This window comes from Phoenix dactylifera, chromosome 18 (assembly GCF_051530095.1).
Source record: "Phoenix dactylifera cultivar Ajwa chromosome 18, Ajwa_hap1_PhDact_Kaust_v1.1, whole genome shotgun sequence".
In the NCBI taxonomy this organism is placed as follows: Eukaryota; Viridiplantae; Streptophyta; class Magnoliopsida; order Arecales; family Arecaceae; genus Phoenix; species Phoenix dactylifera.
This window is the reverse complement of record NC_143207.1, coordinates 19,608,738-19,630,000: the sequence shown is the minus strand read 5'-3', so window position 1 is coordinate 19,630,000 and position 21,263 is coordinate 19,608,738. Positions and strand designations below refer to the sequence as shown.

Here is a 21,263-nt window from a genome sequence, read left to right as displayed (position 1 = left end):
CCAAACTTACACGGCTTCACAAAAAGGTACGTTTGTCCTTGGAATGTTTCAATAGTCTTTAGTGCGGCTTTGCCGTTTGCTTCTGATGGAGTTTCTTGGAATAATATATGCAGGCAGTATAGCTGTAAAGCTTTTAGTTCCCTTCTGAACAGGAGAGCATCATTATGGTAAGCTTTATATTGAACAGATGTTAAAGGAGAAGCCATTCTGATCCAAAGAGTTTTTTTTTTTTTGGATGTACCAACTTCCAGTAGATGTAATCTTTCGCAATTACTGATGAAGGATGTCACGATTTGGACGCGTACTTTAATATGAATTCCATATAACTATTGTAGGTTTGAGGAAAAGAACTTTGAAGCATGAAATTATTGGCTGCATGAGTTTAACTGTCCTCTCATGTGTACATGTTCTTTTCCCCTATGCAGTCACACTTCCTATATATCTCGATTTACGTAGAAAGGAATAAATTTTAGACGTAATTACTTGTAACAATTCGTTTCCATAAATACAATAATTTAATAGGGACATAGGGCTCTCGAGGCCAAAACTGCTTTTCTTTGCATTCTATTTGGAAATCATAGATTTTTTTGTAAGTCGATAACTCAACCGTTATAGCCAGTACCCGCTATAGCTAGTACCCGGTACAGAGCTCTTTCCACTCGCACCGTTCAGTTCAGTAAGGAAAGTAAGTAAGCTCGTCGGAAAGCAAGTCAAGTAGTTTCGGGAATAGAGTGCAAGAACATTTGAAAAAATCCTTCTTGTTTGGGTAGGCGCTCGTGATAGATAAAACGACTTCTGCTGTTCTGGGCTTTGGAAGTCTTAGAGAAAGCCTCCTTTCTGCAGGTGCCGTAGTTAACTTCCGGAACATCATATTATTACTTTCTTAAGAGGAATATGTATTATCTCATTGATTACAGAGCTTAATACAAAAGACTGAATTTTCTTTTCTTTTTGATAACTTCTGATGTATCATACCAGTCTATTATAAAGAAATTCAGGGGATTCGACAATGAGTTTCTTATTAAGCTGGGTGCCCGAAGGAATCTTTCTTTGGGACCGCGGAATTGGGATGAGGTGCTCCCCGGTGACATTGGCCAAATTCTAATTTCGTATGGCGATGCGATCAACTCGATCCAAGTGGCATATTATATAAATGGAGGATTACATCTTGCTCATAGGCATGGGGAAATGGAGATAAATTTGATTGTGTAAGCAGTTGAAATCAATTTTTGGACAATTTTTAATAATGGGGTTAAAGAGTGCGGAGACAGGGTTCGAACTCAGGACCTTTACTCTGATACCAAGTTGTAATCACCACTTGTCCTAAAAGCTTAGGTTGATAGGATGAGGTATTTATGTATATATTTTATATTTTCTTACATAAGCATCGTAAGCAAATTTTTGGCACCTTTCACATTTGTTTCTCTTAGGCATGGTTGCACCACCTATCTTGCATGTTTTGCAGGTTGATCTACTGGAGTCAAGGGAGACTCTTACCATGGTGAAAGGATACTATGGGCCCGTGAGAGGAAAGAATCCAGCTGCCGTTAAATCACTCACTTTTGGCACCAATAGAGCTACATACGGACCGTTTGGCATTGAGGAGGGAACACCCTTTCGTTTCAATATTCCATGCGGTGTTAGTTTTGGGGGGTTCCATGGGCGTTCTGATGATCGTTATCTTCGTGCAATTGGCATATATGTCAAGCCCATTGCTGATTTCCATCTCGACCCAAGACCTTCGGAAGTTGATTTTACATGTATGTCTGGTTCGGCGCGCTAGAAAGCTATAGCTAGGTTTGGTCGATCTTTTTTTCTCATGCATCGCATTCCATTGCCCTTCCTTAATTATGCCAAAGCATTAAGCATTAATCTGCTGATGCGACAATATTCATGTTTGACTACCGCATGTAATTAAGCTTTCTTCCTTTTTCTCATGTATCGCATACCATTGCCTTTCCTTAATTATGCGAAAGCGTTAAGCATTAATCTGCCAATGCGACAATTTCATGTTCGACTACCACATGCAAGCTTTCTTCCTGAAGTGAGTTAATTGTATCCCATGATAAAAGTCATGGGCATGAATTTCCTTTTGATGTAATTATTTTGGAAGCATTTTACTACTTGCCAACTATTGGAATATCTTAGGATTCATTTGGTTTGCAGAAAAAGGAGAAGGAAAAATGTGGTCGGTAGAAATATGGAGAAAAGCCTCATGTTCAATTGGAGTTTTCAAAAAAGAGAGATAAGAAAATAGCATTCAAAGAAGAGAGATACGAAAGTAGCATTTCCATGGAAATAAAATTTTCACATTTCATGAAAAAACAAATATAAGATGTGGAATAGTTTAATTCCCAACGACGGGAAATTAGGATAATTTTTTTTTCAAATAAACTTTTAAGCTTTTAGATAGAATGGGATAAGTTCTTTCTCTTTTTATTAAGAGCATAACAGATATTTTATATAACTTTTCCAAAAAAAGTAGATACTCGATCAAATATAAGCCACTATGATATGTATCATTTTTTTATGCTTAACCAAATATGCAAAAAATATTTTTCCATAAATTATATCTATAGGCTTCTAACTTTACAGAAAAAATATTCTAATTAAAAAAAAAAGTTCTCGTGAACCAAACGAGCCGACATAATTTGTTTTTCTTCTTGTTACAGAAATGGCTATTAGTGGGCATATTTCAAAATCAGCAAGAGATAGTATTTATCAGACATGATGAAGTTGTGCTTCAAATGGGCACATCTCGAATTATTCTTCATGGAAGGCTCATATTAATCTCTGAATGAGAATAAGAATAACTCGCTGAGCATAGAATCTGATACCACCCTTTCCCACTAACTGCAACTTTCTTATCTGGCCAGATCACCTCCACAGTCGCTTGTCTACTCAATTGCATGTTACCAACCAAACTTTATCTCGCTGGGTCAGCATTTCTTTGTCGTGTGAGAGGTCCAAGATACTAAGATGACCTAAAATGATTTGCTAAAAATGTCTGAAATGAAAAGATAGTAACAAGATGCGCTTGCTTGTTGCAAATAGACCTCACCACCCAAAGATGCTTGTTGCAAATAGACCTCACCACCCAAAGATGCTTGTTGCAAATAGACCTCACCACCCAAAGATCATTGAAAACCTCAAAGAAAAGAAAAAAAGGAAACATCTAACGACGACAGCAGGTGCTCCAGTTGAGCTGATCAGCAAAGAGGCCAGAAGAAGATATAAAAGAAGAAAAAAATCCTCACACATGTTAGGCTCAAGAACTATTTATTTACTTATACTCATTTATTTATTTCTTTCTTTTTGTTTTGGTTTTTTTTTTTTTTTTTTTTTTTTTTTTGGGGGGGGGGGGGGGGGGGGGGGGTGTTGGAGAATAAACTCGAGCACTAAGGTACCATTATGTAAAGAAATGATGCCGTGACCCCATAAAAAATCCAACTCCAATGCTGCTCTCTCTATATAAGCTCAAGTTTCTTTCCATTTTCCAAACTGACATGGTTTGCTTGGACATCCACACAGAAAGGTAAATCTCTCCTTGGAAGCTTTAAATAGTCTTTGGTCTGGCTTTACCAGTTTTTTCTGATTCTTGGCCTAATATTTGCAGCCAGTATAGCTTCTAGTTCCTGGGGAGCAAATCTTCGGAATATGGTAAGCTTTAAAGCGAACCTAGAGTAGGAGTGCAAATTGAAGCCATTTTATAAAGATCTACTTCTTGAGAGAGTTAGTTTCGAGGGGGAAAAAAATCTTTAAAAATGTTCTATATTAATGATTTAATGATTTCACTCATGATGAAAAAGAACCACATCGACTATATAGGAGGTTATCAAGTTTCTAATTAGTATGTGTTTGGATGCACAAAACAGTTTCCAATAGTTGGTGTCCCTTATAGCAGCTAACGAAGGACGTCATGTTTATCCATGTACACTAAAATAAATTATATATAACCATTATAGGTTCGACAGAATAACCAAAAACCTTAGAAGCATGAAATTTTTGGCTACATGAATATGTCCATCCTTTCATGTTCCCATGCTCTTTTCTTTCATCTGCGTCATACTTCCTAATTAAATATCTTCATTTCAAACTCCACAATTTCAAATTAAAGAGTATTGGAGAAAGCAACATAATTACTTGCAACAATTTGTTTTTTTTCTTTTATATAATAAATTACTAGGGCTCATAAAATAAATTAATAGGGGGAGTTCCCCTCCCTTTTACTCAAAAAAAAGGAGACTCCAAGCCAAATCCAATCTTTTTCCATTCTAATGTTTAGATCCTAGATTTTTGTTGTGCTTAAATCTCATATTATTTGATGGATTAAAAAGCTTCATACAAAACAATGTGATTGTACTGTCAATCCCTTTCCCAAGCTTATATGGCTTCACAGAAAGGGTACGTACGTGCACATGTTCTTTTCTTCTATGCAGTCACACTTCCTGCATAGAAAGAAAGGAACGAAACAAAATCAATAAATTTTATACGTACGTAATAACTTGTAACAATTTGTTTCCACAAACATAATAACTTGACAGTCCTCCAGGCCAAACCTGTAGTTTTTCTTTGCATTCTATTCTGAAATCCTAGATTTGCTTGCAAGTCGATATGATATTATTGTTTTCCATAAACAATTAGATTCTTTTTTTTTTCTTATGATCATTTTGGATTTATTATCCCAGTCTATTATAAATACATCCGCTCCCAGCAATGAGATTCTTATCAAGCTCGGTGCCCGAGGGAATCTTTCGCCTGGAGTTGACAAGTGGGATGAGGTGTACAATGGTAGGCTCAGGCAGATTCTAATTTCGCATGGAGTTGCCATCAACTCCATCCAAGTGTCATATACTGCCCCTTCAGGAGCATTAGTTCTTGCTCCCAGGCATGGAGGAGACGGAGATAAATTCGATTGTGTAAGCAACCGAAGCAAGTTTTTGGCACCCTTCACATCTGTTTAAACAGACATGATTGCAGCATCTTACATTGCTCTGCAGGTTGATCTAGAGTCCTGGGAGGCTCTGACCATGGTGCAGGGATACTACGGGCCCCTGAGAGGAAACAATGCAGGTGTTGTAAGATCCCTCACTTTCGGCACCAATGGTGCCACGTATGGACCGTTCGGCATCGAGGAGGGGATACCCTTTCGTTTCAATATTCCTCCTGGTGTTGGCTTCGGGGGTTTCCATGGGTGCTCCGATAGCCGCTATCTGCATGCGATTGGCATATATATCAAATCCATGGCTAGATATCATCTCGCGCCAAAACCTGAACGAGTTTCCTTCTCACGCTCCACTTATTCGGTGGAGTATTAGAAAGCACCATAAAATGTTATCAGACTTCATAGCCAGAAAGAGGAGATTATTCATCTGCTTGAAGATAATACCTGAGCCATCATGGCACTGACTTAGGTGTCAGTTTAAGTGAGGAAAAAAAACAGAGTTTGGCATCACCAACCACACCGTAGCAAGAGGAGCGAAGAAGTCTCTACGTGGAAGTAAATTAAATAATAATAACAAGATACGTGCAATCATCTGCATATGGACTCCAGTATGAATATTGTTATGTACTGAAATGATATGCAATTATCCGAAGGATTATAGTAACATGAAAGCAAGGAGGTTTGAGAACCAAGTGGCTTCATTACTTCTTGTTTTCATTTGACTGGCATTTAACCTATTTCACAAGAAAAAGGTTATAAAGAAAACAACTTCCACCCAATTAACCTAAGAGTTGCAACAGAATAACAAACAAAATAATACATTTACTTGATGCAAAACATGGTAGTTCAACTTTATACGATTCGGAAGGTACAGATCCAATGTTCTCCATGCTTCTTTGTATCCATGATCAGCTTCTCCTTCTTGCTATCCTAGATTTCTTTTCATGAGTAGCATAAATTGAACGCCTCTTCCCAATTATATTTCGGAAAGGTATAATTTTGGACATCAAAAGAAAACAAGATTAATCCTTCAAACCTTCAAGAACGTCTTCAGAATCCTTCTGCAATTCCACGAGTTCCCTCTTCGACCCATGAGCGGGCGACCGATGATGGGTGGCCAGTTCCCTCGGATTCTTGACACTCATGTCCCGAATCCTTTGAATGCCGCCATTACCACCTCATGCTTGTCCCTTCGCCTCTTCTTAACATGCTTTTGTTTGCAGAGGGTGGGAGGGGAAATTTTTGGTCTAGTCCTCGTCGAAGGTTGTCATTTGTCGGTGGGCCTTGTCAAAAAGATGAAACATTTAAGAGGCTTTCTATGATCGCATATTTTTATTATGAATTCGATAAAATACACTCACTTTGGATGTAGCTAAAATACACTTCATGTTCTTTTGCATCATGAACATTCTGGAGGGAGGAAAAACTTGATTAGAAGACCTCAAGAACAAAACTCAGTAATGTTCATCCGCAAAACTAACAAAGCAGTATTAATTTCAGCTAAGAAGTAATCAGACAGGGATCACTCTCCATAACTATCCCCTAAAAATTTTAAGCAATTTCAGCAGGAGCAGCAGAATTCTGTAGAATTAGGCAGTCAGAAATCTGTGAAGCTGAGAGCAGCAAGATGCAATAAACTATACAGCATAACATGTATCACTAAAATCTAGGTAGAATCTTTTCTCGTAATCATTGAACAAATAGGGTACGAGATATGGCAACACAAAGTAGCATTTCCATGGAAATAAAATTTTTACATTTTATGGAACAAAAAATCCATGTAAGATGTGAAAAAGTTCAATTCCCAACAACTGAAAATTAGAATAATTTTTTTTTAAAATGTACTCTTAAGCTTTTAAATAGAATGGGATACGTTAACTTTTTTAAAAAAGTAGATGCAGTACTAAATATAAGCAACTTTGGAATGTGCTGCTTTTTCATCGTCAACTAAATATACAAAAGTGCTATTAGTGGGCATATTTCGAAATCAGCAACTGATAGCATTTATCAGCCATTATGAAGTTCTGCTTTTAATGGGCACATTTCGAATTATTCTTCATGGAAGGCTCATATTAATTTCTGAATGAGAATAAGAATAATTCACGGAGCATAGAATGTGATACCACCCTTTCTCACTAACACTAACTTTCTTATGTGGTCAGATCACCTCCACAGTCACTTGCTACTCAATTGCATGTTACCGGCCAAACTTTATCTCACTGGGTCAGCATTTTTTTGTTGTGTGAGAGATCCAAGACACCAAGATGACCGGAAATGAATTGCTAAAAATATCTAAAATGAAAAGATAGTAACATGATGCGCTTGCTTGTTGCAAATAAACCTCACCCACCCAAAGATCATTGAAAACCTCAAAGAAAAGAAGAGGAGGAAACATCTAATGACGACAGCAAGTACTACAGTTGAGCTCAGCAAAGAGGCCAGCCAGAAGAAGATATAAAGGAAGAAAAAAGATCTGATGAGAGTTGGCTTATTTTCACTTCAGTGAGCAGATCGTCACACATGTTAAGCTCAAGAACTATTTATCTTTTTTATTTTGGAAGAAGAAGAACCATTTACTACTGTTGGAGAATAAACTCGAGCACTAAGGTACCATTATGTACAGAAATGATGCTGCGACCCATAAAAAATCCAGCTCCAATATGCTGCTCTCTCTTTATAAGCTCAAGTTTCTTTCCATTTTCCAAACTAACATGGTTTGCTTGGACATCAACACAAAAAGGTAAGTCTCTCCTTGGAAGCTTTAAATAGTCTTTAGTCTGGCTTTACCAGTTTTTTCTGATTCTTGGCCTAATATTTGCAGCCAGTATAGCTTCTAGTTCCTGGCTGAAAAGGAGCACACCTTCGGATGGTAAGCTTTAAAGTGAACCTAGAGTAGGAGTGCAAATTGAAGCCATTTTATAAAGATCTACTTCTTGAGAGAGTTAGTTTTGAGGGGGGCGAAATCTGTAAAAATGTTCTATATTAATGATTTCATTCATGAGAAAGAACCACATCTAGGAGGTTATCAAGTTTCTAATTAGTATGTGTAACTAGGCTATTGTAGCTAGGCTCGAGGGAATAATGGTTTCCTCTTAACAGTCCTCCAGGCCAAACCTGTTTTTCTATTCTGAAATCCTAGATTTTCTTGCAAGTCATTATGATATTATTGCTTTCCATAAACAATGAAATTCTTTTCTTTTTTGGTAATTTGGGATTTATTATCCCAGTCTATTATAAATACATCCGTTCCCAACAATGAGATTCTTATCAAGCTCGGTGCCCGAGGGAATCTTTCGCTTGGAGTTGAGAAGTGGGATGAGGTGTACCATGGTAGGCTCAGGCAGATTCTAATTTCGCATGGAGATGCCATCAACTCCATCCAAGTGTCTTATACTGACGGATCAGGCAGATTAGTTCTTGCTCCCAGGCATGGAGGATATGGAGAAAAATTCGATTGTGTAAGCACCCGAAGCAAGTTTTTGGCACCTTTCACATTTGTTTAAACGGACATGCTTGCACCATCTTAATTACATTGCTCTGCAGGTTGATCTAGAGTCCTGGGAGACTCTGACCATGGTGGGGGGATACTACGGGCCCCTGAGAGGAAACAATGCAGGCATTGTAAGATCCCTCGCTTTTGGCACCAATGGAGCCACGTATGGACCGTTCGGCATCGAGGAGGGGACACCATTTCGTTTCAATATTCCTTCTGGTGTTAGGTTCTGGGGTTTCCATGGGGGTTCCGATAGCCGCTATCTTCATGCGATTGGCATATATATCAAATCCATGGCTAGATACTATCTCGCGCCAAAGCCCGAACGAGTTTCTTTCTCACGCTCCACTCGTTCGGTGCCGTGGATGTAGAGGAAGAGGAGAGAGACGTAGAGGGAGAGGAGCAGCAGACGTGAGGAGAGAAGACTATGTTCTTTATTTCATACTTCAAACAGTGCTATAGCCTATAGCCCATCTTTTATAGTTGAAGGTGGCTATGTACGGCTCATATATAGCTCATATATACAACTCATATACAGCAATCAATACAGCTCTTATACAACTTATATACAGCTAACATCCTCCCTCAAACTTAAGATGCTATCGAAGATTCCAACTTAAGTTTGCTAACCAAATCACGATGACACCTCGGTAGATGGGCTTTCGAAAAAATATCAGCAAGCTGATCCGCAGAAGCAACATGTATCAACTAAAGAGTGCTTGATATGATGTCGAATGAAATGACAATCTATCTCAATATACTTTGTTTGCTCATGAAACAAGTCATTATGAGTAATCTGTATGGCACTAATGTTATCACAATGAAGAGAGGAGCGGCTAGTCAAAAGGAACACCCATGTCATGCAGTAGCCATCGAAGCCATGAAAACTTAGATGTAGTATCTGCCAGTGCACGATACTCGGCCTCTGTACTGGAGCAAGAGACAACAGTCCGCTTCTTGTTTTTCCAAGAGATGAGAAAATGATCAAGCGAGAAACAATAGCCAGTGGTAGAGAGACGATCTGTAAGGTCTCCAACACAATCAGCATTAGAATAGGCCTGAATATCCAAAGTAGAGTGGGCTGAAAATAAAGGCCGTGGAATAAGATACCCTTAACGTACTGGAGGATACGTAGAACTGCTATATAGTGTGTAGAGCGTGGTGCATGCATAAACTGACTAACTAGGATGACTGCATAAGAAATATCAGGGCGTGTAATGGTCAGACAGATGAGACTACGAACCAACTGTCGATACAAAGTCGCATTAGTTAATGGTTCACCATCAGTAGGAAGAAACTTAACATTCATTTCTAAAAGACTATCCACAATCTTGCTATTTGTCAACCCAGCACGAGACATCAACTCAGAAGCATACTTAGCTTGGGAAAGATAGTAGCCATCTGAGCTGGATGTCACCTCAAGATCAAGAAAGTAGCTGAGGGATCCTAAATTTTTCATCTCAAACTATCGTCTAAGAAACTGCTGAAGTGCATGAATCCCTAAGACGTCATCTTTAGTAATAATCATATCATCCATATATAGCAAAAGAAGAACAACACCAGCCTCAGATCGGCGAAGAAACAATGCATAATCATATGCATTAGGAGTAAAACCCTGCTGAGTGAGGACTGAACTGAACTTGGAAAACCAAGCTCGAGGAGTTTGCTTAAGGCCATAAAGCGCCATTTAAAGACGACAAATCTTTTCAAACGGATGAAAAAAATCTGGAAAAGGCTATAGATACACTTCCTCAACTAAATTGCCATTGAGAAAAGCATTCTTAACATCCATCTGATGCATCTTACATCGCTTGACAGTTGCAACTACAAGTAAGAAACGAAAAGTGGTAAGACGTGCTATTAGAGCAAAAGTCTCATTATAGTCAATACCATACTCCTGTGTGAATCTTCGAGCCACAAGACGAGCTTTGTAGCATTCTACTGAACCATTAGCACGAGTCTTGATCTTATACACTTACTTGAATCCTACTACAGTCTTTTCAAAGGGCAAATCAGTCAGATCCCATGTATGAATATCGTGAAGTGCTTGGAGTTCATCAGACATAGTCTTTTGCCAAAGAGGATTAGAATTGGCCTCGCAATAATTGCGAGCCTCATAGAGAGTAGCAGGAGAATAAAAACAATGGTAATCACTAAGATGAGATAGCTAGGGTGGATCTTACCCTAGTAGAGTGGCGGAGGTCAGTATTAAGAAGAAGCTCGGATAATCTAGTTGTGATGATTGGATTAGTGGATGATCCAGACCCAGTGGAGTCGGACATTGAAAAGTTACTTGATGAGCTCCCATCTCCTGCAATAGAAGAAGAATCTGGGAAGAGATCAACAATGGGGTTATTAAAGATGGGGGAATATTGAGGAGGACCTGTGAAGAGCGGAGATATGCTCGTAAACATTTTGTGTTTCCAAAATTAGATATATCGGAATATACAAAGCCGTTTGGCTATAGGATGATAATAACAATAACCTTTATGTTCGATACCATAACCAAGGAAATAGCAAAGACATGAGCATGGTCCAAGTTTAGTATGTTCATGTGAAGGAAGCAGGACAAAACTAGCAGAACCAAAAACTTTTTAAAAAGAGTAATCATGAACTTTCTCATAAAGAACTTCATATGGTGACTTATTTCAGATTGTGAGAGAAGTTACCCAATTGATGGTATAGACTGTTATAAGAGCAGTCTCTCCCCAAAAAAACTCAGACAATGCAGCAGAAAGAAGGAGGGACCTGATAGTGTCCAAGATGTGTTAATGCTTTCGTTTGGCACGACCATTTTGCTGAGAGGTGTTAGGGCAAGAACGATGAGATACTATTCTATCTTGTTTAAGCACTTCCATGAATGAGGTAGAGGTATATTCCATTATGTTGTTACTACGGAAAATTTTTCTAAGCCGGCCAAATTGGGTTTTGATCATCTATTGAAAATCACAAAATACGTCAAACAACTCACAACGATCACATAAAAGATAGAACTATCTATACTGTGAGTAGTCATCAAAAAATATCACAAAATATCATGATCCTCCCTTATTTGTAATAAGAGCAGGTCTCCAAATATCAGAGTGTATCAAATCAAAAGATACAGTGGAGAAAGAAACACTTTTATTAAAGGATAAAGTATTTTGTTTTCCTAATTGACAAGAGACACGTTCAAAAGGTTGAAAGTTAATTTTTTCTAAATGATCACCCGAAGCCAAAAACTGAACGTAAGACAGAGAAGCATGACCCAAACAAGAATGCCATAGACTTGAGGATACAACAACGATTAATGGAGTAGGACTAGAGCTAGGTATATGTAATGATGTGAGCTCAAAAAGATGTATCTGACATGTTTGTCTGATATGGAATTTAAAGCAAAAGGAGCTAAGTAATCTAATGCTTCAAAGTATATTTTTCAAATTATTTGGTAAAGTAATTATTAGTGGATTAAATTCTGATAGATGTTTTGTACTTAGTTAAACAAGTCAGGTATGTTAATAATCATTTTAAAATTATATTATATGTTATGAAATCTGAAAAATGTGACTGGGCAAATTATGAAAAATCTATTTTGGCCCTGTCAATTTGTAATATATAAGAAATTAGTTTCGATACGACACCACCAGTGATTAGAATAGTGGTATTTAGATATTGTTGCCACCGATGGTTAATAGCAGTAGATTTGGTATTTTGTGTAACCCATGCTGCTGGATTACGTGGCTATAGCCTATTGATGTTGGGACCCTATTTCAGTTGATAAGAGAAAATAGGTACACATGATCAACCGAAAAGAGCATAAACTCGGTTCCACAGAAAGGAGAGGTTTACGAAAATATTTAATAATTTTTTAAAAAATATGTTTATTTGTGATTTATTTTTCAGCTATTATTTTGTGTTTTAATTAAATATCTAGCATGCTTTAACTCCACTCTGAAGTATTATGTTGCTTATTGGGCTAGTATAGCTCATTATCATATTTTCTATGTTTTCAGATCCAAAAGAATGATAGCACGGGACTGGAGAGTGCACTAGATTCCAAAGATTTTTTTCCAATTATTGACATTTTAATTAGATTAGTTAGATTATTTGATTTATGTTAGCATATGTTACTTTGAAACTTTTGTAAGAGCCATTTCAACAAATTAATGATTAAATAAATTTTAAGAATTTGTTATCGCTTTGATATTATCCATTATCTTACAAGCATGTGCGGTCCGCCATACAGGCATTCGACGTCTGTCACCCTCCAGGATCTGCTGATGCGACAATATTCATGTTCGATTGCTGCATGTACGGTTCCTTCCTGAAGTGAGTTAATTGTATCCCATGATAAAGTCATGGACATAAATTTCTTTTTGATGTAATTATTTTGGAAATTTCACCCAGAAAAGGCACTCTCCTTTTGCCACTTCTATATCTGGCCTCGAACAACAATGAAAGCATGCATTGACTTCACCCGAATTCACCAACTATTGGAATATCTTAGGACTTGTTTGGTTCGCAGAAAGAGGAGAAGAAAAACTGCAATCAACAAAAAAAAATAGAGAAAAGCCTCATGGTTAGTTGGAGTTTTCAAAGGAGAGAGACGAGAAAGTAGCATTCAAAGGAGAGAGATAGAAAAGTAGCATTTCTATGAAAATAAGATTCCCACATCTTATGGAATAAAAAATCCATATAAGATGTGAAAAAGTTCAATTCCCAACGACTGAAAATTAGGTAAAATTTTTTTTAAATGTACTCTTAAGCTTTTAAATAGAATGGGTTAAATTCTTTTTCTTTTTACTAAGGACATAATGAATAATTTACGTTACTTTTTCAAAAAAAGTAGATGTTGTACCAAATATAAGCAACTTTAGAATGTGCCGCTTTTCCATCATCAACTAAGTATGCAAAAATTATTTTTTTAGAAATTATATATCCAGGCTTCAACTTTTCTAAAAAAATATTTCAATGAGAAAAAATTCTTCTCATGAACCAATCGAGCAGACATAATTTGCCTTTCTTCTTGTTACAGAAAAGGCTATTAGTGGGCATATTTCGAAATCAGCAAGAGATAGCATATGTCAGCCATTATATGAAGTTCTGCTTTTAATGGGCACATTACGAATTATTCTTCATAGAAGGTTCATATTAATCTCTGAATGAGAATAAGAATAACTCGCTGATGAGCATAGAATGTGATACCACCCTTTCTCACTAGCCTCAACTTTCGTATCTGGTCAGATCACCTCCACCGTCACTTGCTACTCAATTGCATGTTACCAGCCAAACTCACTGGGTCAGCATTTCTTGGTTGTGTGAGAGGTCCAAGATACTAAGATGACCTAAAATGAATTGCTAAAAATATCTAAAATGAAAAAGATGGTAACATGATGCGCTTGCTTGTTGTAAATAAACCTCACCCACCCAAAGATCATTGAAAACCTCAAAGAAAATAAAAAAAGGAAACAACTAATGGCGAGAGCAAGTACTACAGTTGGCACAGCAAAGAGGCCAGAAGAAGATATAAAGGAAGAAATTTTTTTTTTTTTTTGGGGGGGGGGGGGGGGGGGGGGGGTAGAAGAACTATTCACTACTGTTGGAGAATAAACTCGAGCACTAAGGTACCATTATGTACAGAAATGATGCTGCGACCCATAAAAATCCAACTCCAATGCTGCTCTCTCTATATGAGCTCAAGTTTCTTTCCATTTTCCAAACTGACATGGTTTGCTTGGACATCCACACAGAAAGGTAAATCTCTCCTTGGAAGCTTTAAATAGTCTTTGGTCTGGCTTTACCAGTTTTTTCTGATTCTTGGCATAATATTTGCAGCCAGTACATAGCTTCTAGTTCCTGGCTGAAGAGGAGCACACCTTCGGATGGTAAGCTTTGAAGTGAACCTAGAGTAGGAGTGCAAATTGAAGCCATTTTATAAAGATCTACTTCTTGAGAGAGTTAGTTTCGAGGGGGGGCGAAATTAATCTTTAAAAATGTTCTGTATTAATGATTTCACTCATGAGAAAGAACCACATCTAGGAGGTTATCAAGTTTTTAATTAGTATGTGTAACTAGGCTATTGTAGCTAGGCTTGAGGGAATAATCAAAAGAACCTCGAAGCATGAAACTGTTGGCTGCATGAGTTTAACATAGAAATGAACGAAACAAAATAAATAAATATTGAAGCTAGGCTTGAGGGAATAATGGCTTCCTCTCATGTGAACATGTTCTTTTCTTCTATATGCAGTCACCCTTCCTGCATATTTTGATTTACATGGAAAGAAAGGAACGAAACAAAATAAATAAATATTACACGTACGTAATAACTTGTAACAATTTGTTTCCACAAACATAATAAATTAACAGTCCTCCAGGCCAAACCTGTTTTTCTTTGCATTCTATTCTGAAATCCTAGATTTTCTTGCAAGTCGATATGATATTATTGTTTTCCATAAACAATGAGATTCTTTTTTTTTTTTGATAATTTTGGATTTGTTGTCCCAGTCTATTATAAATACATCCGCTCCCAACAAGGAGATTCTTATCAAGCTCGGTGCCCGAGGGAATCTGCCGCTTGGAGTTGAGAAATGGGATGAGGTGTTCAATGGAAAGCTCAGGCAGATTCTAATTTCGCATGGAGATGCCATCAACTCCATCCAAGTGTCATATACTGACGGATCAGGGACATTAATTCTTGCTCCCAGGCATGGAGGAGATGGAGATAAATTCGATTGTGTAAGCAACCGAAGCAAGTTTTTGGCACCTTTCATTCACATTTGTTTAAACGGACATGGTTGCACCATCTTAATTACATTGCTCTGCAGGTTGATCTAGAGTCCTGGGAGACTCTGACCATGGTGCGGGGATACTACGGGCCCGTGAGAGGAAACAATGCAGGAGCTGCCGTAAGATCGCTCACTTTTGGCACCAATGGAGCCACGTATGGACCGTTCGGCATCGAGGAGGGGACACCCTTTCGTTTCAATATTCCTTCTGGTGTTTCTTTCGGGGGTTTCCATGGAGGTTCCGATAGCGGCTATCTTCGTGCGATCGGCATATATATCAAATCCATCGCTAGACATCATCTCGCGCCATTACCTGAACGAGTTAATTTTTCACGCTCCACTTATTTTGTGCAATATTATTATTAGAGGAGTTAATATCGTTATTCACGCTCCACTATAATATTATTCGGTGTAAACTTCCTAAAGTGAGTTAACTGCTGCATCCCATGATAAATTCATGGATAAATAAATTTCTGTTTGATGTAATTATTAGAGGTGTTTCACTTTGAAAAAGCACCCATACGAGCTCTTGAAGGTGATAGATTTCTCTATTGGCAGTGACGATAGCCTTCATTCTTCTCCCGGGCAGATCTTCCATCGCAGAACGAATAAACCCAGAGTTTGCATGACGTAAAATTTGTTATTGTTTTGTCCAACATTTAGTCTGATCCATTATAGTACGAAAACAAGCTAAAATACACTTAATGTTCTTTTGCATCACAAACATTCTGAAGAGAGGAAAAACTTGATTAGAAGACCTCAAGAACTTTGATAGAATACACTTTGGATGTAGTTAAAATACACTTAATGTTCTTTTACATCATAATCATCCTGGATAGAGGAAAAACTTGATTAGAAGACCTCAAGAACAAAACTCAATAATGTTCATCCGCAAAACTAACAAAGCAGTATTTCGGCTAAGAAGTAATCAGCCAGGGATCGCTCTCCATAACTGTCCCCTAAAAATTTTAAGCAATTTCAGCAGGAGCAGCAGAATTCTGTAGAAATAAGCAGCCAAAAATCTGTGAAGATGAGAGCAACAAGATGCAATAAACTATACGGCATAACATGTATCACTAAAATCTGGGTAGATTCTTATCTTGTAATCAGTGAACAAATAGGGTACGATACATGGCCACACAAAGGTAAAAATGGCAACAAACAGTTTTGGCGGAGAATTGCCCTTGCTCAAGGAATTATACTCTTGCCAGTATATAACAACAGTTCATGGGATTTATATATATAACAGATATGAATTTGTTATACAGCCATACAACAGAGTAAACTATGGATGTTTCTAAAATCTCTTCATCCACCTGGGCTCTGAGTCCTATGTCTTAAATCCAAACAGCAGTCTTCACATAATTTATTCAACCAAACCGAAGAAATTCCCAAATCCTGCCAAAAATTCAGTGTCATGAATATCTTCATCCCCCTGGGCTCTCAGTCCTATGTCTCAGATCCAAACAGCAGTCTGTGCATAATTTATTCAACCAAACTGAAGAAACTCCCACTTCCTGCCAAAAAAATTGGTGTCATGATAAAATAGCCATAACACACCAAGCTACAACTCACCCTAAGTTAGTTTCCATGTTGCTGTTAGTCTTTGCATAAATAGAATGTAGCCTCTTCAGATGAGAAACAATCCTTATTCCTTCACACATCACCAATAATCACCACAAGAACATGACCCATCCCTGAAATGATGGAAACGATTGATATCTCTTATGATAATCTCCCTTGAAACAATCTTGCTGATGAACTTGAATGCCGTGTGACAATCCTTACACACGCGGAGATTTTTCTTCACTCTGATGGGGGCTCCAGCCGGAGTACTAATCAACCCAAATGCAACAGCAAGCTTCTCACTATGATGAGAAAGGAGCACCTCTTTTTCACTTTGCTCCACATCATGAAGGTCGATCTCTACCATAGGAACATACCCGGATTTGTTCATCAATTCACCCAATTCTTCTAGCTTAGCATATATTTCAGTAGTCCTTTCGTGGCTTCTGTCTCCCACAATGAAAGTGTACACTCTGTCCTTCACCTCCATCCAACTCATGCCAGGCTCTTTCTTCACGCTGCTATCTTTCATCAACCTTCTCGCCTTGGCAACATCATCCCACATACCGGCAGAAGCATATATATTAGCAAGAAGAACATGGGTTCCAGACTTCTCTGGCTCAAGAGAAAAGAGCATCTCGGCCGCTTTCCTACCCAATTCTATATTCCTATGCACTCTGGATGCCCCCAGGAGTGCTCCCCACACTGAAGCATTGGCTTCAAAAGGCATGCTATCTACAAGCTCCATTGCCTCATTCAGTCTCCCAGCACGGCCAAGAAGGTCGACCATGCAAGCATAATGCTCGTGAGTCCGTTCAATGCCAAACAGCTCTACCATCGACTCAAAATACTGTTCTGCCTCATCAACAAGACCAGCGTGATTGCATGCAGAAAGAACGCTAGTCAAAGTGATATGGTTTGGAGCAACACCCTCATCAAGCATCTTATGGAACAAATTTAATGCCTCCTTCCCGTGCCCATGTTGTGCAAGCCCTCCAATCATCGCAGACCATGAGACAACCCCCCTCTCGGGTACCTCAGAAAAAGCTAAGGATGCATCCTCTATGCTCCCACACTTGGCATACATATTGACGAGTGCATTCCCAGAAAACACATCAGACATGAACCCCATCTTCAGCACATGAACATGTATTTGTTTCCCTTGCTCATATGCAGATAAACTAGCACAAGCATTGAGGAGGCTACTTAAGGCAAATGAATCTGGCTTAAGCTCCCGGTTTAGCATCTCATAGAAAAGTTTCATAGCTTCCTCCCCTTGCCCACTCAGAGAGTAAGCCGTAATAATAGATGTGAAAGCCACCACATCTCCAAATGGGTGTTCCCTGAAAATTCCTGCTGCCTCCTCTATGCAATTACACTTCCCATATGCATCAATAAGACCATTTGCAACATGAGGATCTGATAAAAATCCTGCCTTGAGAGCAAGGGCATGAACTTCTTTATTCACATTGGTAGCTCGTAAGCTTGCGATAGATTTAAGAACTGCTGACAATGTGGTCCGATTAAAGCTCAAACCTTCCATCCTCATCTTAGAGAAGAGAGACAGGGCCTCCTGGTCACTCCCGCTGTGCGAGCATCCCGAGATCAAAGCATTCCATGAAATCAAATCCTGCTCAGGAATCAAATCAAAAGCTTTCCTCGCATCTCCTAAATGATCGCATTTGGCATACATATCAACAATCCCAACACCCACGAACATGTCTGAATCGGAGCCAGACTTGATCAGATTGCCCTGTATCTGCTGTCCCAGAAATAACATCCCTGTCCCAGCACAAGCCTTCAGAATACTCGACAAAGTGAACACGTTTGGAAGCATTCCAGAGTGCCTCATATCCAAGAACAACTTTAAGGCCCAGCTATCATGCCCATGAAGAACACATCCAGCAATGATAGCATTCCATGAAACAATATCAGGCCGAGCTATCCCCTTGAAAACTGTGGCTGCAGCCTCAATATTCCCCAACTTTGCATACATATCCACCAGTGCATTGGCAGTAAAAGGGTCTGAGTCATACCCAAGCCTAGTGAGGTAACCATGAACTTCTCTCCCATGACGTAAATCCTGCGAGCCCGTGCAAGCATTCAAAACACATGAGAACCCAAACTCGTTCGGCCTAATTCCACTCATCGCCATCTCACTAAACAGCCCAACTGCCTCCTCGCACCGATCATTCTTAACATGTCCCGCCAGCATTGCATTCCAGGAAACCACATTCCGACCAGCAATGCCGTCGAACAGCTTCCGGGAGTCTGAGAGGAGGCCGAATCTGGCGTACATGACAATGAGGGTGTTGGCGACGAAGGCGTCGGATTCGAACCCAGTGACGATCGCGACAGCATGGATTTGGGTGCCAGCAATGAAGTCCGAGGAGGCCGAGCAGGCCTTGAGAACGGTCGGAAGGGTGAACTCGTTGCTCCGGATACCTAAAGATTGCATCTTTTGGAAGGCCAGGAGGGCCTCGCGGGTGAGGCCACCGCGGACGTAGTTGGAGATGAGAGCGGACCATGAGACAAGGTCCGGGTGGGGTATTACGTCGAAGACCTTGCGGGCGAGGTCGGGGGAGCGGGAATCGGGGCGCAGAGGGAGGAGATGGCGGCGGACGAGAGGGACGGAGGAGAAGCCGGACTTGGTGAGTTGGGCGCCGGAGATCGGATGAGAGTCGGCGGCGGCGGCGGAGAGGGAGTAAAACGGGGGCGGAGGCGGCGAGGAGAGGTGGGAACGGGGGAGGCGCGATGGGGGGACGGCGGCCGTGGCAGCGTTTTGCTCTTCCAGGAGAGATTTGGCGGCGGTTTGGAGAGAGCGAGAAATGCCGGTGGAGAGCGTCTTGGAAAGGGATAGAGGAGGAGGGAGGCGCCGCGATTTCATCACCCATGGAGCGTGGGCCTCGCCCGGCTTCGGCGTCGCGCAAGTTTTTTTGACCGGCGCAGTCCGGGTTTCCCGTTCGATGCAGACCGGTCCAGCTCTTTTATCTTCTTATTTTTTTTATTTTTCTGGGTACGAGGGGGAGGAAACCACGAACTAAGGTCTGCTGTATACCGTTCTCCGAGCATCAGCCTGCAGCAAAAGAGCAAGATGGGCTGGAATAGGAATAGAAGAAGACCCAGCATATCATAACAAATGGTATCAGCATACGATATTTTTTTTTTGTTAGTCAAGAGGAGACTATCTACAACTCTGATGCTTTTAATAACCATAAGACTTTAGTATAAAAAAAGCTTTTATGCTAGACGCATAGCTTTTTTTTAACTTGTCTATGATTTGTCTTTTAGCTTCTACTTTGTTCATGATATTTTTAATTTTCTAGAAGGGTGCATTCATGAAGGACATAGACTGTATCTTTCACAGTATAAAAGTATCTACATTCCTTCGCACGAATTCATCATTTGATCATCTATCATACAGATCTCAAAACACTCCAAGATTTGTGTACATTCATCTGTATAGATTTTAAAGCGACCCGAGAATGATCCAATGGTGGATTCGTGCTCAAGAAAGCAAACCTTCATACAGATCTCAAAACACTCCAAGATTTGTGTACATTCATCTGTGTAGATTTTAAAGCGACCCGAGAATGATCCAATGGTGGATTCGTGCTCAAGAAAGCAAACCTTCCTTTCATGCAAAAGATACACTCGTGTTTGCCAATAAAATCTTTTAACTTGTTTTACTTTGATGCTTTAATGCATTGTTTGTTTTGTGTCTAGATTGAAATAACCTCTCCACTCGCCTGGATTGGTGGGTGCTACAACCCTTGCAGCGGATATATAATTTACTAATCTCAAAGTTGTTTAGCACTTATCTCAAAGCTGTTGGCGTGCAGGTCGAAGGGACTGCCAAGCAACAGTTGAAAATGTCAAACCTTTGGACCATCATCCTTTTTAACTCTTGCTTTTGACCATAGATGAATGATGATTCTTTGCCTTAATTTCTACCTTCTGATATTGGTGATCTTCTATGGGTGTTAATTGGTTGATTTTACCAAAAGTCCACCTATGCTCATATCTTTCCATCTCTAAAGTTGGGTTTCCAACATAACAAAAAAAAAAAAAAAAAAAAAAGTTGGGTTCCCTGTAGATTGGATTCGGACCAGTGACATTGTTCAAACATTGTAAGATCTGGCCCTGGGATTGGCCTCCTCTAAGGTTGAGAAATATTGTTTGGCTAGATAAGACATCAAACTGATACACACACTTTAAGCTAATGTTCTCGTAATTCCCCTCCTGTTGATGCAACAATAAGAAGCTGATTGTGGTCAAGTACAGGTGAGCTTGTGATGTCAAGGATTTACATCATAATATGGGAGATAAGCAAGTGTTTCTTCGTCGTCAGGTAGAATATAATCCTAGTACTTACCCTTTTTAAGATGGTTACAAGAAAGTAATCAAATAGTGTAGATTAATTGTGTAAAATGAATGACAGACCGCATATCATGTACCCTGAAATCCTCGTGGCTTTCAAAAAATTGTTTGTACG

The 21,263-nt window shown here is 39.3% G+C and overlaps 1 protein-coding gene, 1 long non-coding RNA gene and 1 pseudogene across 3 annotated transcripts in view; 2 read left to right on the top strand and 1 right to left on the bottom strand.

The window, feature by feature from the left end:
* Positions 1-1,595, top strand: part of LOC149750977 (uncharacterized) — a 1,657-nt gene extending 62 nt beyond the window's left edge. The window contains exons 1-3 of the long non-coding RNA XR_016398971.1: positions 1-26; positions 114-167; positions 1,466-1,595. The exon at positions 1-26 is cut by the window's left edge and continues 62 nt beyond it. This is a non-coding gene — a long non-coding RNA (uncharacterized LOC149750977). The remainder of the gene's footprint in view (positions 27-113; positions 168-1,465) is intronic.
* Positions 1,596-3,445: 1,850 nt separating this feature from the next.
* On the top strand, positions 3,446-5,633 carry LOC103705176 (inactive protein RESTRICTED TEV MOVEMENT 1-like). The gene is made up of 4 exons (XM_089928429.1): positions 3,446-3,535; positions 3,617-3,660; positions 4,689-4,919; positions 5,001-5,633. The coding sequence occupies exons 2-4, from the start codon at positions 3,658-3,660 to the stop codon at positions 5,316-5,318; spliced, it is 552 nt and encodes a 183-aa protein (XP_089784555.1). The 5' UTR covers positions 3,446-3,535; positions 3,617-3,657; the 3' UTR covers positions 5,319-5,633.
* A 10,626-nt stretch (positions 5,634-16,259) lies between these two features.
* Positions 16,260-19,951, bottom strand: LOC103705216 (pentatricopeptide repeat-containing protein At4g14850 pseudogene; annotated as a pseudogene). The gene has a single exon (XR_015974573.2). The product of XR_015974573.2 is annotated as a pentatricopeptide repeat-containing protein At4g14850 pseudogene (transcript).
* Positions 19,952-21,263: the final 1,312 nt, after the last annotated feature.